The 18,384-nt window shown below is 38.0% G+C and overlaps 1 protein-coding gene across 3 annotated transcripts in view; it reads right to left on the bottom strand.

Annotated features, from left to right (window-relative positions):
- Window positions 1-984: 984 nt before the first annotated feature.
- The window catches only part of CAMSAP1 (calmodulin regulated spectrin associated protein 1), a 39,759-nt gene continuing 22,359 nt past the window's right edge, over window positions 985-18,384 (bottom strand). For all 3 annotated transcript variants that reach the window (XM_076355684.1, XM_076355686.1, XM_076355683.1), the window contains 13 exons: window positions 14,914-15,055; window positions 13,796-13,935; window positions 13,606-13,702; window positions 13,015-13,192; window positions 12,199-12,293; window positions 11,273-11,357; window positions 8,466-10,902; window positions 7,155-7,291; window positions 6,858-7,066; window positions 6,669-6,771; window positions 6,191-6,306; window positions 5,829-5,947; window positions 985-5,482 (listed from right to left, as the gene is read on the bottom strand). In XM_076355684.1, the coding sequence (XP_076211799.1) occupies window positions 5,180-5,482; window positions 5,829-5,947; window positions 6,191-6,306; window positions 6,669-6,771; window positions 6,858-7,066; window positions 7,155-7,291; window positions 8,466-10,902; window positions 11,273-11,357; window positions 12,199-12,293; window positions 13,015-13,192; window positions 13,606-13,702; window positions 13,796-13,935; window positions 14,914-15,055 (4,161 nt within the window). In that variant the 3' untranslated portion in view covers window positions 985-5,179. The remainder of the gene's footprint in view (window positions 5,483-5,828; window positions 5,948-6,190; window positions 6,307-6,668; window positions 6,772-6,857; window positions 7,067-7,154; window positions 7,292-8,465; window positions 10,903-11,272; window positions 11,358-12,198; window positions 12,294-13,014; window positions 13,193-13,605; window positions 13,703-13,795; window positions 13,936-14,913; window positions 15,056-18,384) is intronic.

Here is an 18,384-nt window from a genome sequence, read left to right as displayed (position 1 = left end):
TACTCAGTCTTCATGTATATAATTAAACAACAGAACATCTGACCAACGCAAGTGAGGACAAGCAGTCAATTTTTTTTGGCTTTAATGTTTTGAAAGAAGTATTTTAGACATTTAAAAAATATACTCAAGTCGACCACATGAATATCTCAATTTCAAACTGTCCTGAAGAGTATTATATAAAAGTTTTCACTTATCAGGAGCACACACAAAACACCTCCCCCACAAAATACTTCACAGATTTCTCCAGTTCTGGATATGCAACATCGCAGTAAAAATGGGTACAAAATCAGTCTCAAAAATCTTCTTTGCCTGTCACTCTCTGGAGTGGTGTCCTTGGATTGCCACAGAAAAAACACACCCCCATCTGAGGTCTCAGAATTCAGGCGCTGTTTGTCACCCTAACCACAAAACCCGCTGCAGGAATCGTACCTGGCGACTCGTCCCCACCCCGCCATCCTCCGTCACGCCAGAATATGCGGCCACCTGCACCTCACCGAACGGCTCAAAATGAATTAAATCTGAAACCCTAATTAACTGAAAGCTATTTAATTGGACAAGCATAGCATGGATAATACCTTAATACACAACCATAAAGACCGGCTATACTAACGTACGACTGAAGAAAAACCCCGGGTGTGATCCTGCTGTCAAAGTACAACAGATACCAAATTCCAAGGACAATCAGTTCAGAGCGAAGATGATGCATCTCGTTTGTTGCTATATTTAAAAAAAAAAATATATATACACACACACACACACAAAGTGAGGGGGTTTTGAGTGTTCTGACACTGCCTCTAGTGATCAGTTCTGAAGACTTGTGAGGAAAAAAGCAAAAAGAATGGAAAATTCAAGTCCTGAGAACTCATTCATGTTACTCTTACTTCATCCTACAGCCCCAAACCGTTGGCTGCAGTAAGCGAAAACTCCAGAGACCACCACTTTCTACCCTCTTAACTCTCCAGTGCAGCGGGGAGAAAAGTCAGATTTCTTTTTTTTTTTTTTTTTTGCACATTCAACCGTTCTAGCAGCCCAGCATATAGTGTTGAACCCTATTAAGGTTTTCAAAATAAGTCAGTATTTTCAAAGCTCAGATTATTCTTGCTTGAACTCTCACTCTACCGGAGAGCATGATGAAAATGAGACAAAGACACATTAACTACAAATGCAGACAGCACGTGTAAATACACAACAGACTGATGTATGAAAGTTTGAGAAAAAGAAACTGCATTTAAAAGCGCTTTAAAGATGTACATTCTTGTATTTATTATGTGTAAGAAATCGAGAGAGGTCAAAGACAGATCTGCTTTCATACTGCTCTGCAGGGGAAACTAATTCTCCAGCTCAGAGCGAACACAGCGAGAGCGCTGAGGTCCATTTCCAGGGAGCGCTACAGAAGGCTTACGGATCGTTCGGCTCGGGCACCGAACAAACCAGACCCGAATCGGAAACTTCAGTGGGAAAAAAAAAAAAAAAGACCGCTTGTTTTCAGACAGCTATCACAGTTTATTTCCCTTCTACAGTCAGTAGGAAAAGCTGATACTGTAAGCTGTACCTAAAGCTCCCACTCTCTCCTCCTGCCCAAACTCCCAGGAAGCACGACGAGTGCTTTGTGAGCAGCTGGAAGGGGTTTTTTTTTTTAAGCCAAAGCCAGTTCTGCTTGCTTTTACACAGCTAAGAGGGAACAACCCTGGCTCCAATTAATCCTGGTGACAAACAAACTAAACAAACAGCTTAAGCTGCAGGTTGACAAGTTATTTATCTACAGGAGGCGCCCAGACATGTAGCATAGTGCCGTACGACTGAAATAACCGACAACTTTCCATGCATTTCAGCTGCAAGGGTATTTACACTGTGCTCTCAAGCGGCTGCGGAAAGGACGAAATTTCATATTCTAAGCAGTGATTTTTAGAAGAAGTGACATCAGCAATTAAGATGTTGGCACCATTCTTCCATGGCAGTTATCAGTGTACAGACCACCTAACTATTCCTACGCATAATGATTTTCAGTCCTTGAAAGTGAAGCATTAAGGATGATGTCACTGAAACCACAGTTAGAAATCCTGTGTATTCACAAGTCGATAAACTTCACACAAAAACCAACGCTAACAAAGAGATGTAGTCACGGTCCTACAACCACGTTACCCTGGGCTGACACCAAGCAGTGAACGCATTTAAGCTGACATTTTGGATTATACAAAACCTATTCAAGAAAACGAATTACTCTCCCTTCTGCAAAACACTGTCTGCATTTGCCTACACACATCCACAGTTTTCCCACATTCCTCTGCACGTTCACCCACAAATTCTGTGTCATGTTCTTACAAACAAGCTTCTCTCTCTTCCTGTTTCCAGACTAAATTAATACACCAGATTCCTTGCCAAGGTATTTGAGATTAATGTTTTTTCGATAACTAAAACTGAAGACTATTAGTTTTTCAGAGAATTTAATCTCTTCGAAAATGACTTACTCCTCTACTTCCTCTGTGATCCTCAGATGGGACTACACGCTGCCCACAGATGAAGGGCTCCCGGCCTCCTCTCCCTCCCCTAACAGATGCCACCTCCTATTGTTTCCAGTAGTAAATGAAGCCACATTGCAGCAGGAAGAATAAGGACCTGATCTAGCGCAATGAGATCCAGGAGGACACTGAAGGTGCCATCGCCTTCTTTTATTCCAGTCCTTTCTACGGGCAGCGATATCGCAGCCTGAATGAAACACAGAAAAGTACAAATCACTGGAATCACTGACCTCTTTTTATTTATTTATTTTCCAATCTCTACAAACAAGGACTATCTTCTTTGAAAAATTTATTCTACAGTCACAGAAAATTATTTCTGCATTGGAAAAGTCCATAGTTTTGAGAATGCACATTGCACTTCTGTGCAACCAATATGGATTCATTATGAAGCTTAAACAACCAGCTTATTTCTAAATTCTAGAAGCAACTTGCCTTTACAAATCACAAGCAAGCTAATAGTGAAGAGCCCAACGGAAGAAATTCTCTTGGTGCTTCCAAAATTCTGTCACTAACTGAGTACACAGATCAAAGAAAACCCACCAGCCAGATTCCAGAGTCTGAAGACTGATGAAATAAATCCTTAAAGAGACTGTTAAATTACTTTCCAATTTTCTGAAAGCCTTTTGGTCAAATTCTTGCACATTGCAGTCAGGGTCAGGAGAACTAAGCTCTTGTCATAAAGTTATTACAGCTACTTACAGGTGAAGCTTTCCAAGAGCGCAACTAAACATAGAATAGCACATCTTTAAAGCATATTAGTTCTTTGAGGGGATGAAGCGTCACAACAACAAAAGTACACATGAAATAAAAAGGAAATCAGTTAATGATTTTTATTAAATTTCAGTGTTTCATAAAATAAATATGGTATATAATATCAAACAGTGAGAAATAAAGCACAAGCATGAAAAGCATGGTAACAAAAGTTACACTCATGACGATGTTTAATACTTAGCACTTTAGAAACCATAAAGCCTTTAACTATTTACAAGCAGCAAACTATCTAACATAATTTACAAAGTTGCAGCAGCCTAGTCAAGGAGTCCTGGAAGGGGAAAAAAAAAATGGAGAGACCGCAATGGAAGACCTTCACTTTGCTCTATCTAGTTAGCACTTTATTACGTACCCTATTTTCCCCTTATGTACATAACTCTTTGTAACTTCCATTATTCTCAAAGTTTAATAATTACACGGTATTGTATTTTAGAGCTCAGTTCATCTCTAGGATGGTGTAGTGCCTTTTGCACTTAAGAGATACATATTCAAGTAACACTTCAAATAAAAGTAAACATGTGCAAACCGAAGTTATAAGCCTACATGGCCCTCAGGAAGTAGCGTCAAACCAGATGTAGCAGGCGCACGTCAATAGCTACAGAAACCTACTCAGAAGTCTAGCCGGGGCCAAAAATGAGAAATGGGAATATTAAAAAAATGGAGCTGAACTGCAAATATACCCTGTTACCACAGACAAAAATTTAATCTGCTGAAACACAAAGACATTTAAGGTCATAACTCAAGATTTAATATTTCAACATGAAAAGAAATCCAAGCCATTCGACTTATTTGGGCTTCTGAAACAAATGCAAGTGTCTCTGTTTAAAAATTGCTTTTAAATGAGAAAAACAAATCAATATATATTAATATATCACCCAAAATAAAAAACATAACACACTCTTCATTTTAGAGCATGCTGCTCATTCAGAATAAAGACAGGACAAAGAAAGTAGAATTACATTTCATGATGTAATAAAAACATTAAAAGTTGTGATCATTAAGTGCACCATCGTACAGGAGTAGCGTGCTCAGAGTGGAAATGTTCTATACCTACCAGATCCATCTTTATTAAAGCAAACAAATCTTTAGGACACTACCTGAAACTGAAATCGGTAATAACTGTGCTCCATTCAGCTCGCCTTAAGTTTCAGTCGGGCACATTCCAGCTAGTAGCACCTGTATGCCTCTTCGTGATTGTATTCCAGAAATCTTTAAATTTGCGAACAATTTTTTTTAAAAAAAGACTGGCTTTTGCAATCCTTGCAATGCTTATCCTAAACAGATACTGCAAGTAAACTCTGTTCTGAGCAACACAAGTTGGGGCTTTTTTCAGAAATCTGAGAGCTGGACTTAGGTTGGCAGTAGATACAGTACAACAATTTGATGTATTAAACAGTTCCTCAAAAAAGTCTGAAAGGAAGATTTCCCTAAAGACTGTTTAAAAAACCAAACCAAACCAAACCCAATTCACCCAAGATCTGTTCAATCCTTCTACTGAAGTTCGGAGCTTGCCAACTTTAAGAATGACAGGAGAAAGGAGGGAATGAATGAGGCGGAGAGGAAACAGAACTAAATTATTCCCAATTTGTACCGATGAAAAGCTTCAAGTAAAAGGAAATCCACTTGTTAAAGATCTTGCTACATGCACAGTCCCTCATCAGTTGAAAGCCACAGTAGTTAGCATTGGGTGTAACAGCAGATTTATCATTCATAAAAAACACTGGCAATGTTCCTTCATTCTTAGTAACTTGCATCCATGGTTTCTGTTTAGAAGCTTCTTAAAAAATGTTTATGGTTCTGCACATTTCATACCAAACTGGAGGAAAATGGTAAACATGTCTTCTTTCGATGCAATCCCATTCAGCAATCTTCTCCCCAAGAACTCAGTGTCATTTACGAGTCTGAGTCTTCTTTGGCACTGCAGGTCGCTTGGCTTGCCACAAGTGGTTATGAATAGTAAGAGCATCCACGCTGACAGACATGGTTTTGGCTGGAATCACGTTAAACTGTTTTCTGTCCGAACTGTACTTATAAAGTTTGTCAATCATTTTCTTGGTGATGCTCTTTGGCCCCGTTCCAGTCAGCTTGTAGATTTCTTCAGTGTCAGGATAGTAGCAATAAAGTGCTCTAAACTGGCAGCCAGCATCACGGAACAAAATGATGTAGTGGTTGGCATCACATTTTTCTAGTTCCTGCATTAAAAACAAACAAACAAACGTATACATAGATTGTTCACAGTGAAAACTCCCACATTATGCCAAGCTTCAAGCTTTCACATACAGCTGAAGAAGCGTTTAAAGTTTTTTGAAACACCAGATCAGTAACTATGATTTTCAGTCCTTCTGTAAACTTAGGAGTTGAACTCTTAATACAGGATCATGTTTTCCGTAAGTCCATACAGTCATGGGAAGTAAAGGTTCTCAGTACAGGCACATTTTAGGAAATGGCATTCACTACGACGCGTCAGTGGGACATGAAGTGAGCATTACAGATACATTTTATTCCGAGTGCATTAATAATTTTGTATTTAATGTTTACCTCTAATATTGAATTCTTATGTGGTTCATTCACTTTTCCAGCAAGACAGCAATGAGAGATAGCATTGTGAATAATAGGTTTGTTTGATTTGCTGCTGGGTTCCTTAAATAATTTTGGACCTAAGGAAAATAAATAAGTAAAAATTATTTCCCCTACGTTTATGAACATTAATATTTTCATTCATCAAAGTGAAAAAAACAACCTTCGATATTTTTCTACAATAACTTACTTTTAGAGTTATTAAACAGAACAAAATACACCTGACAACTTCTCAAAAATAGCAATGTGTCACATCAAATACACCACAGCTTTTTACGACCTGCTATTCATAACAAATGCTCAAACTAAAAGAAAGCAGTCACCTGTGTATTCTGCCACTGAAGCAATAGAAGATGCTGTTGAAGCGTTCTCCCAATCTCTTTCTGTGTTTCTGCTGGGATTTCTGCTCAGTATTGGTAAGGACTCCATAGATTCAACTCTGTTGGGGGAAAAAAAATAATAAAAAGACATGCCAAGATTTTGGGCTTTTTCCCCTCCAACCTTAAATAAATTCACCAGTCACTGGCCCTGAATGGAGCAGGCTATTGTCCCTCTTCCTCCCCCAAAACAGTCAGATTCCCCCTGATAGATTATCAAAGCAAAATTCTATTATTCCTTTGGGAGAAAGCAAAACAAAATTGCAAGTTTGTACAGAACATCGGAGTTGGCAGCCACATAAAATAGAAGATGAATTCACTAATTAATATTGTGCCTCTATGCCAGTGAACCGAAGCAAACAACACTGAAATTTCATAACATAGTAAAAAAATAAAAAAATTAAAATTAAGCCTATCTTTTTACCTCTGAGATGGCGTGCCGCCAGAGTGTACACTTTCAGGTTCAGTTGTGGCTGCTGAGGCCAAAGAAAGACTGGAGCCAGACTGAGCACTGCTCAAATTATCAGCTACAAAATAAAAGAGAAAATGTGAAACACATTTTGTTAAAGCAGATTTGCAGACTCAGTGAGAGCAAACTAATCAAAATTCTTACGTGTGGAAGAACACTTTGTCCCTGAATCACTGTAAGATTCTTCACGATGGACCGACTTTGGCCTGGGTTTTTTGGGCTTTGATTTGGGCTTCCCAAGCCCTTGCTCCTCCAAAATTTGCTGCTGTTTTTTCCTTAGATATTCTTGCTTGATAAGTTCTCTTCGAGCCTTCTCCTCTTCTTTCCGTATTCGGTCCTCCTCAGCTTTGCGACTGAAAAGCAAACACAACATTATATTCAACATATAATAATTTTCCTCATCTTAAACATAAAAAGAAGTATCCTCTTCCACATTATTACCGAGCTTCATCTCTTTTTTGTTCAACTTCAGCCTCCAACTGCTGTTTCCGAATCCGAGCCTCCTCAGCTTTGCGCTGCTGTTTTAAAAGGAACGCTGCACGTTTTTTCGCGAGCTCATCTTCTGCTTTCTGTTCGTCCTACAAAATTCACAGGGATAGAGAGTTTTAAAGAACAGAAGAAAATATATTAAAAGCTGGACATCACAAGATTGCTGAGGATTCCAGGAAGATTTTAGGAAAACATAAGCTATTACTTTTGGAAATCTTTACATTTTCAGAATTGATGAGTGTAAATCAGAACTGTGTTAAACTTTTTGTTGCTCAAGAATAATTTAAGAGACAGTTTTAGTGTTCCCTTAAGTCTGTGAGGAGGAAAAATTTAAAAAAAGTCTCATTCTAACTTGTTTTTAAATATGTCTAACCAGCACAAAACCTGCTAGAACTGCAAATTACAATGCAACTACCATGTGGGCTAGGATGGACAGCACAAATAACCCCAGCGTAATAACCTTTGAGTCAATATTAATCATACTATACAAAAGCAAAAGCCAAATTCAATGAGATTGAGACAGCCTAGCTCGACTTTCTTGACACAGAAATTAAAAAAAAGTATTGTCATGTCAGCACATTTAAGGTATTTACAATAATCATTGCTAAGCACAAAAGAAGATACTAAATGTTCTGATAGCAGTTCTGAACTTCACTAGAAGGAGTAGACACGTATTTCCTACTTGCATCTACAGCCATACAACTAAACTCTCCTTACAGCCCTTGACTTTTAGGCTGTTAGGCTGCTCAAAATTGGAGAAATTTGTGTGCAAATGCCAAAAACAACCCAGTTCAGACTCTCAGCTCCCTGACAAGTTTTAAAACCTGTTCAGCAGGCTTTTACTAGATATCCGTGTTCCATCAAAATTTTTTCTTGCAGTTGATAAAGGTTCACAGAAAGCTGGGATTTCGATACAGTAACTTCTTCCCGTTGCATTCTGTGATTCTTTTGTGCTAAGTATTTACAACACATTTGATGTTTGTCTGTTTCTCAGATAGAAAAAAAAAACAAAGGGAAAGAGAAGAAAAGCAAGGTTAGTCCTGGTTCCTAGTAAAGTTAACGTATGAAATCCTGGCTCTTGTTAAGTCAAAAACTTTTTTCTCCACAAGCAATTCTTTTCCAATGCAGTTTTTTAAAATCCCAATATTGCAACCAGAATGTACTGCTTTCCACCAGAAGACTGAAGAACGAAGTGGAAAAAAGAAGTTCTAACGCTGGGCGAATGTGTAACAATAACCAAACATACAAAGGTAATATATTTACCTTGAAGAAAAAACCCACACCAGACTTCTGATCACCTTCACTAATTATATCCGTAGAACTATCCTGGTTTTCAAGTTCTCCTTCATCTGGAGCTTTTAAGTCAGACAAGTCTACTTCAATGAGATTAGCCTTGCTTCTCAGCGGCTCATCCACTGGGACATTTTCTTTTCCTGAGCCATCAGAAGAATTCAACCCTGTTTCCTTGAAGCTGTTATTCACCTCTTTGCTCATTTCAGAAATAATGTTTGCATCTTTGGAGGTGGAGAGAACAAGTGCCCGTTGATTGCTCTCATCATGAAGTCTATAGGTATCAAAGAAACACTTTTCTTGAGAACCGCTTCCATGATCAGGACTATTTTCCAAGCCGATTTCTGTTGGTGTCTTTGACAAGCTATTGGATGGAAATGGTCTTAAATGTGGTAAGGTTTCTAGACTTTGCGTTGGGGTTTTAACACGTGCTGAATTTTGTTGTCTGTCTTTAGTAACTTTCAGATCAGCGGGTCTTCCTGACCGAGGACTCCTTCCTTGACCAAATCGAGGTGGTTTACGAAGACTGTTCATTCCAGTTGGAGACAGAGGCTCAACAAAATGAATTGATGGTTTTACCTTTTGGTCCTGAGAGTTACTTCTGGTTCCTGGTGATGGCACTGATGGAGATTTCATAAGTAGTTCCTGTTGCTGAGAAATCTTTAATATAGCCTGCTGAAGTGTACTGATTGTTTCATTCAGTTTTTCGATAGAAAGATCACATTCATTTATATCCACTTCAGTAACATTGTCTTCTAGGAGGGCAACAGAAATAATTTTACTTTTTTCCAAATCATGTATAGCAGCAGAGTCTTTTGGTTTATGTTGCTCAGCAAAAGCTATGCTTTCTTGCATTCTTACTTTTGTTACTTCTTGAGAATCATTAAGTGTTTCTTCTCTCTCCTCCTCTTTCGCAAGAAACTCCTCGGATTTGGAACCCAAAGAAACTTCATCTAAGTCTTCACCATTGTGCCGAGAATATTCTTTTGCAAAATGTTCTGGTTTAAGTGGCTGCGGAACATCAGGAGATTTCCCTTTTTTAACAACATGCAAGAAAGCTGCCTTGCCCAATTTTAGTCGCTGCCTGGCTGATAAGGCTTCCATCTTCTTCTTCTGAGCTTCTATTGCCCTTCGTTTCTCTTCCAACTGCATATGAAGCTGCACCAATTCAGAAGCTAAAAGATTAACGTTATCTTTATTTTGTCTGTTGGGGCTTTGCTCTCGCTTTTGTTTCCACGTGGTCAGTGGTGCTGGGCAGCTTTCTGATCCATCTGGCGTGGTCTTTTGTGAACTACTTGTGCTGGACTTTGTTTCATAGCTATTAAGTCTCTGAAGCTTTCGTTCCGCAAAATTGGTCATTCGGACACTCCCGCTAGTCATCGACACACTGCTAACTTGAGAAATTGTACTCAAGCACGGGCTGGAACGTCCGCTAGCATCATCCTTATCTTCATGTTCTTTTACCTTCATGTCTTCTTGCAATTTTGCAGATTCTTCCTCACCAATGTATTTAGTGACTATAGGATGGTCATCTATGACTACCAAATCCTGTTCAGCATCTTCTATGTCCAAGAGGTCTGAATCAGAGTCCTGTCTCACCATAGTCCATGTAGTATCCGGAACATGCGAATTGAGACTTTTCACATAACTTACATTGACTTTACTTGCTATGTCATCTTCAGATTTAGCAGCATGAAGAAAAAATCCTCCAGTGGATAGCTCCTGAGCGGAAGGATCTAAACTGCTACTAGCCAAAGGTCTGGAAGCTTCTAACCCTGCCTCCACCAGTGCCACTGAGTCTGCAGTACTAGGATCTGCAACTGGAGTGAAATCAGAACTAGAAATTGGAGTAAAAGTCCTATTGAGGTCATGGTCACCATGACTGCTATTTGTTTTCTTGCGGATCAAAGGCAAGTGTCCCTCATTTAATCTCTTTGTTATAAAACTCCTTTGTTTCCCCTCCCCACATTCATCCTCTTTATTGATTATCTGTTTTTCCTTTGCTGGTTTTAGAACTGCAGGCATTAAAGGCTCCAAGTAAAAACTGTCTGGTTTGCTTTCTGAAGTCTCGCTATTTGTTTTCGGAGACCATGCAGTTGCAACTATGCTGGGCACCCTGGCTGACGCATTCTGCAATTCAAGATCACCACGGTTTGGCCTCTCTTCAGATCTGATTATTGCAATAAGCTCTTCATCTTCATCCTCAATTTCAACATTGTTCAGCAAGCTCTTCCCGTTAGTTTTCACTGATGGAGGATGGGGCTGATTTTTTGGAGTTACATTAACAATGTTTGAAGCAAGACTGTCTTTGCTGATTGATCTAGCCAGACTAATGCTATCACCAGACCCAGGGTCCACATCACTGCTAGCAGAATGATGAAGAGCAAATGGTGTTGGCTGAGACAGAGGCCTAGAAAAGATAAGAACAGTCTACTGATGCTTAAGCACAAAAAGTTACAATTTGTTGAACTAAGGACCACGATATAGACAGGTGAAATTTTTGCCCCATTTGAAAAATGTATCCTGTATCAAAAGCGACCAGCAATACTAAATAGCAACTTCGGATACTTAAATTTTCAACAGTGCTTAGTGAAAACCATGTTTAAAGAATTGTCAATTGCAACCCTAAAATCAGTCATCTCTGAAAATGTACGTTAAAAGAAAACAAAATTAAGTGACTCTCGGTCCAGTTCTAAGGAAGTGATACCTCATCACTACAATGAAATTGTCACCGTATCCTTTCATTAAACAGTACTGTAATATTTAAATTCATCTGTTACCTGGGTTTCCTCTCTGGCCATGCAAGAACTGAACCTCGTGGCTGCCCGTCAACACGGGTCAGAGAATTAGAACGATGCCGATGACCTGAAATATTTTTAAAATTGTTAATGGTTTAGAAATGGTCTTTAAACTAGCACTTTTACTTTAGTTAACAGCAAACATCATAAACTCTTTCACCAAGAGGTGGCAGCAGAAAATAGATTTGCTGAAGTATTAACCAAAGACAGACAGTCAAAGTCTGAAAAAAATACAATGAGAAGTGACCACATATACATATCTGACTTTTGGATTTCCAAACATGAAACTGTTCAATTTGCTTTCCCTGTCAGCCCCCCAACTTCAAAAGAAAAAAAAAAAAAAGGGAAAAAGAAAAGAAAAAAAGAAGTCCTCACTGCATGTTGTTAGAGCCTAAGCAGTTGGAATGTTTGGTTGGTACCTTAGCTGATCAAAGGAAAGAAATTCTGAGCATCTCTGTGTAAGTATAAAACCTAGGTTTTCAGTAATTAAAAAAAATGTTTAGGCAAAATATGTCAAGCACTAGAGTGAGTTTGTCATTCTGGATGACAATCTTACTTCCTCAGACTTTTGTTAGTCTTATGAACATTTGACAAGTGGCTTTTTCCTTTCTTTTCACAGAATTGACATTATTAGTCTTAATTTCTTGAGCATTTCTTGAGATTCTGAGAAATAAGCTCATTTGTGAGAGAAAAAAAAATTAAAATTCCAGTAACTTTCTTAAAAGATCTTTAAAATATTTTAATGCAAATGAAGATGATTTACTCAAACTAAACATGCTTACCACTTGGCTGACTGCAGTTTAATTCCATTTTAGATCATTCACATATATGAACTTATGTTTTTATTCATTACTGTATTGACATTGATGGTCATTGCCTGTTGAAATGCAAATTCAAGGCAGACTTACCAGGGCTATCTTCTCCCTGTAAAGATTTTTGTTGCTTTTGTCTCAAAGGGAGCAGTGGATGGGAAGGGCTAAAGGCAGGGCTTCCTCCTTTGCCACTAATTCAGAAAAGCAAAAATTCATTACTACAAGAATTTTTTTTCTATAATGAGATAAACGACATAGTTGTGAAGTTACACTGGTAATAGTTACCCCCATCCTCTTTAAAACACAGTAACATACCATTAATTTTAATGTTAAAAGAAGTTAAAGAGAAGAAAAGGTTTCCACATGTAACAATACAAAAGTAAACCTGCTACCTGAAATCAAACTGTTTAAGTCTCTAAATACAGCAGATTTAAAATGTAGCTTCTGTAAATAGTACATTAGAGACAAAGTAAAGGCTGAAATAACTTATTGGTTGCCATCAAACTTAGGTCAGCTGAAAAACCTTGTCATTAACCTTCTTGTACATTAGATCCTATTTAAGTTTGTTTTCATATCACCATTTATAGAATACGGCTAGTAAAGATGAGCTGCTTGAACAGTTTTCACACTTCACATTTTTTTCAAGATAGAAGTTAGACTAACTTCTTCTATCGGGCAATGGCGACATTTACTGGTGGGGCTTATTGGCATTTGCCAAACAAAGATCAAACCTAACACTGCAAAGTGTTTCTTTGAACGTAAGAATTGAGAATATTTGAGAGACTAACTGCACGCAACTCAAACTCACTCAGTTTGTAGCAAAATCAGAACATTCAGCGGCAGAAATTCCTAGGTTATCCAAACTGAAGCATAAATTGAAGATTAGCCTAAACAACATGAAGACAGACTTACAGATAGTCAGGCTCCTCAGGGTGCAGGTAGTATCTACTGCAAGCTTCAGGGCCCGCCTGAGCTGAGGGCTGCAAGTCTGCTGGACTTGTACTAGCAGGGCTAGCCATGAAACTTCGCTTAGTTGCATTGGAAATAGGAACAGGTGGACGACTGCTCTTCTGCTGCAACACTGTTTTAACTGTGCATACATTTATAACATTAACACAACTTATACTAGCCATTAAAATCACAGAACAGGAAGTTTTCAGATTGCAGTACATCAGAACAAAAACTTTACGACACAACGCTAAAATGAAACCTTAAGTCTTTATTTAAAATACGTATCTTATGGTGACCTTAATGGAAAGGCAGTTACAAGTAAATAATTAGTGGTTTTAGGGAAAAAATTACCTATCTCATTCAAAAAATTACAACTCAAGTGGATCTAGGACTAACTTTCCTTCCACTTTTACTGCTTTCAAAGATCCCCAGCAAGCAGAAAGTTTGGGTAGAAATAAAACTCCAAAGGAAACACCGCTGTGCAACAGTTTCATTGTAATGTAAGTATTTTTTAAATAACATGCTAACATTTATCAAGAGTTAAAAACTTACCATCTTTTATTTCCTGAATATCTCTTGGTTGTACAAAGTCTGGTTTGACATTCTCAAACCACCAGAAGAGTTCCGCAATGTATACCATGACGTTAGGCTAAAACGGAAAAAAACCACACCTCACAATAACCCAACGCTTATGATTTACCCAGGTTTTATTTAAAAATATCTCCTTCATTATGCTTCTTACCTTTAAAACCAAAGGAGCATATAACATGTCCTCCAATGTGAGGTAAAAGCATTTGTTTAGATATTCATTTGAGAATTCTCTCAAAAGTTGAATATTATAGAGGCTGTCTGCGATTGATGTTACCTCCTTCAGACAAATATCTAGAGAGGTGAGAAAGATGAGTAAGTTACGACACTATTCCAATGTATTAACCTTCCATCCACGGCTAACAGAAACACTACATACAGGAACTTCACAGACTGCTTATACACCATCATTTAATATTTATGGGCTACCAGTGACATTTCTCTACCTGTTCAATACCAGAGGGATAGGAAAAGGAGGAAGAAAACCACAGATAAAAGAGTGCCAATTTTGCATTCATTTTAGAATCCACATAGGATTCTGCCTATCACAGTGACAGAAAAGGTAAGCAGGCTACAAAGAACACACATAATGACAAAACACAAAAGCAATTAAAAACAGACATCTTGATTTGCAAATAATAGAAGGTTACTCCTAGGATTCACAGTGCTGGTTCCTTCTGAAAACAGTCAGGAGCTCTGCAAGGTACAACATATCTGAGAATTTAAAAATCAATACAAAATGTTGATTTGTAGAAGTTAAATGCAACAAGGACATGGAATTATTAAGAAAAACATTTTCTGGGAAAGAAAACTCATGTTTGCAATGCTGAAGAGTGACAATTGCTGAAGACCAGGAGAAACTATTTTAAAATCTAGATTTTAAAATGTCAAATTATGTACTCCTACAGAAGAACATGAGAATTATCAGCTAACAGTAGTGGACACGTATTCCCTTTTTATGGTCTATTGAAACCAAGCTGAGATATTTGAACAAAGAAAGCCTTATCATCTAGAACTGTAAAAGAAAGGATTATTTTGTAGCTCATAATATGCAGAGCAGAGCCTTCTAAATACAGTAAGTAAAAAAACAAAATCAGAGAGGCTACTTTTTAAATACACTGATGCAGATTCCATACGTGACCTGACTCTAACTTGCTGTAGTCCACCACCTATTAGATGTGTTGCATTTTTATTTGATAATGTATTTCTAGTTCAACTTTCAAAGACTGAATAATTTTTTTTTTTTTCTTTCTAGAAACCTTTATTACATACCATCTAGTTTCATTTGCTCTGGACAATAATAGTGTATCACAGCTAGAAGAGCAGCACCATCGCTACCATCCTTCATCAAATCTTCAAGCAAAGGAAAGTAAGGTAATTGCCTGTTTGAAAGATGGTCTCTTCGGTAACGCACCTAACAAAAGAAAACAACTGTTCATAGGATGCTAACAAAAAGAAAAAAAAAGAAAAAAGGAATTCTTGTTAAGCACTGAAAACTCTTTACGGTGGATCCTTTATAGCATTCTGCTCTAAGTCAAACATAATTTACAAGGTTATACTTTTCTCTCAGTGGAAGCCAATTCTGAAGAATACGGTGCTTCCCTTTTAATCATTCTCCTCCTATCTGGAAGCAATCCGTGCTGCTGAATTCCTAGCTTCATTCACACATTTTAACTTATTACAAGCAATTTATGTCAAAATCCTTCCACACAGATGCATGAATGCAGAAGATCCAAAGAAAGAGACACAGGTAACTACATGAAAACACTTAAAGCTTGGAAAAAAAACCAAAACCAAAACCACACACAGCGAAAAATAATTCCAATGAGCTAGTGATTTCTCATACATTACCTACATCCACAGACTTGCCACCACGTCCACAGACAGCAAAGTTCTCTCAGAGAGATTCAGAACATCGTATGTCTGGCAAGCCAGTATACAATACTAACGTCGTGCAAAAGAAAAAAACGTGGCCTTTGCCAAAAATGGTCAGCAAGAGGAGCAAGTCAGCCTCTCATATCAACGGCAAAACTCTCCTTGATTTCGGTATAGGTCAATATCAAACTCTTCCGCAAACCACCCCCTAGCCCTCACGCAATTTGGAGCATAGCTGAAGAGTAGCTAAAGCCAGTCAACTAAAGAACAAATCTTGGCATTGCTTCTTGCAATTTTTGCAAGAAAAGTTTTAGTGTTGATATTTACTAAGCATCCGCATGCTAGCTAGACTAGAAGGCTGTGTCTAAGTTGGAGCAGCAAAGCGATCAGGCAAGCGAAAGAACGACACGCTACAGAGCCTAGCAGAAGGACCTGTCAGTGTTGGAAAAAGATTCCTTTTACACTTTAGTGCATTAATATCACTTAGCATCTAACTATCTTGACTGATGTGCTGGCCTAACATGCAGATATACAGAGAATGTATTTACTCATCAGAGGAAAGTTGGATTTTACCAATGGTATCATACACTTTCCAAGACAACCTGGGAAAGCTCTCTGCACAAACACACACGTACTCATATGTGTCAATTTAGGATGGCACAGGCTGAGAAAAAAATCTGTTCGAAGGAACGAAGATCACTTACAATCAGAGTAATAAGAACCTGTTTCATTTATTTATTTTGCACAAATATAAACATGCTATGTTAAGTTTCCCTGGCAAAGGCAAGTAACTCTAAAAGCTATCTCTACATGCTAATGCTATTTTTCCCTCTCCTTTTACCAGGTGCAAATTATTTTTTTTCCCCAGCCTGGAGCACTCCACAAATATGTAATGGAATGTGAATCATACTGTACCACACGAGCATATTCCACTGGTTCCAGCATGCAGTGCGATATGGCATGCATCAGATCAGGCTTACACAAAAAGAAATAGTGAGATATACGACGGTGATTATTCAAACAAGAAACAAAATCAAATGCATTAGCAACATCCATTATGCACTGGAAATGTGGTCATTAAGTCTGATAAAATAAGTATGCACACTAAGGTGAACTGGTTAGCTTAAAAGGTTCATCACTTATCCAGGTAGTTGAACTAAGCATATTAAAGACAAACTTCAGAGATTTCTTGTTAAACTTTATCTCCTTTAAATGCAGGAGGACTTACAAATATTTCCTTTCCAATAGGCTTCAATGGAATTTAAACCAACTACAGTCAATACTGAGCATAAGTATATTCTTATATATATAAAATATATAAGAATTCCTTGTTTATTTTAGCTTTGGTGAAAAACCACAAACTTATCATGAAGGAGGTTTTTTTTATGGACTTAATTCCTTATTTTTTGCTCAGCTATTATTCTCTTAACTATTCAAGTCTTTTATACTGAAAATTCTGAATTCTTTCTTATATTCTAAGCAGAGTTTTGTGGTTTGTTTCCCCCGCCATGCACACAATTAATGACATTTGTATGCATTAAAGTGCAGAAATGGGTGCTACTGAAATACAGACAACTCTGTATTTAAAAAAAAAAAAATCACAAGAGAAAAAAGAAATACCGAAGTGACACAGTGTGACAACTACTACGGAGACTGCAAAATCTGCCAGTAAACCAGCATAAACTAAGTGGTACTGGACTAGAAGTGAGATAACCTCTATTTACTCCTTCCTTTACCACCAACTTGCTCAATGATATCCTGCAAGTCAATTCCATTCCTGTAGTTTCTTCTACTCTCACCCAGTTGTCTCTTTAAACAAAACATGAACCTGCTCAACTTCCTCGAAAGGCTATCAAATGTATGCCTCAAATACAGATGCGATCTTTAAGCACACTAGACTGTAAGTGATAAGCACCAGGTCAATACTTCGCTACATACTGGCGCAGGTCATTAAGTGAGGCTGGAAGACAGGGCTCTGTCACAGATTTTATTAGCCTGCAGGTCCCCACTCAAGTTTCCTTTATTTCAGATGTTTAAAGTTTTTACTGTGGTCCATACATTTGGTTCAAACAAATAAAGGATTAGGAGGCAGAGGAGTGGGACTGAGCTCTCTGTGGAAAGGCAGAGAGATTGTGGGGACAGGTGACTGCCCGATCACGCCTGCCTTTTCCAAGTGCACTGCTCTTTGGAATTTGCAACCGAGACAACAGCTCTCACCTTCCCAGAAAGAAAATGAAAAACACCAAATCCAGCAAGTGCAGGAGAAAGTGTATCAAGGCTAAGGAAAGCAAAGGAACAAAGAAAAATCTCTGCAAGTTGAAATAAAACCAGGAAACTCAGCCAAAAGCAAGCAGGCTTGCATACTAGAAGTACGATTTTGTTATTTTTTATATATGTAGGGGAATTGATATTCCGTTTTCACACTTCACCATAAAGAAAATAAGTATTTTGTTCTGATATGTAAAATGTTAATTCTGTCTTTCCTCCCTTTATGCCAGCTTCAGTCGCATTAATTTACCATACACTCCAGCAACTGCCATAACAGGTCCAAACTGGTTTGTCAAATCTTCTAACCCCATCTCAATGAATAATGGTGTTCTGGTTTTGACAGATTTACAAACCTGTGCAAGAGCAGTGCAAGAGCATTATTTAATAAACTACCGCAAATATCTGGGTATCTTAACTATGGGTTCAAAGATTAAGCAACCATTTAAACCGACCAGCTTTTATATCACCTTAGTGCTGTGATCAATTGCCTACTTACAACAAAAATAGTAAATGCAACCATTTCAACTGTTGTTAATTTTCTAGTGTTTTGCTGCTACTCCATATCCCTCACTCCTGCACTGTGGAAACAATTTTGAAATG

The sequence above is a fragment of the Aptenodytes patagonicus genome, chromosome 18, assembly GCF_965638725.1.
Source record: "Aptenodytes patagonicus chromosome 18, bAptPat1.pri.cur, whole genome shotgun sequence".
Lineage (NCBI taxonomy): Eukaryota > Metazoa > Chordata > Aves > Sphenisciformes > Spheniscidae > Aptenodytes > Aptenodytes patagonicus.
The sequence above is the reverse complement of the archived record's forward strand: the minus strand, read 5'-3'. Positions and strand labels throughout refer to the sequence as shown.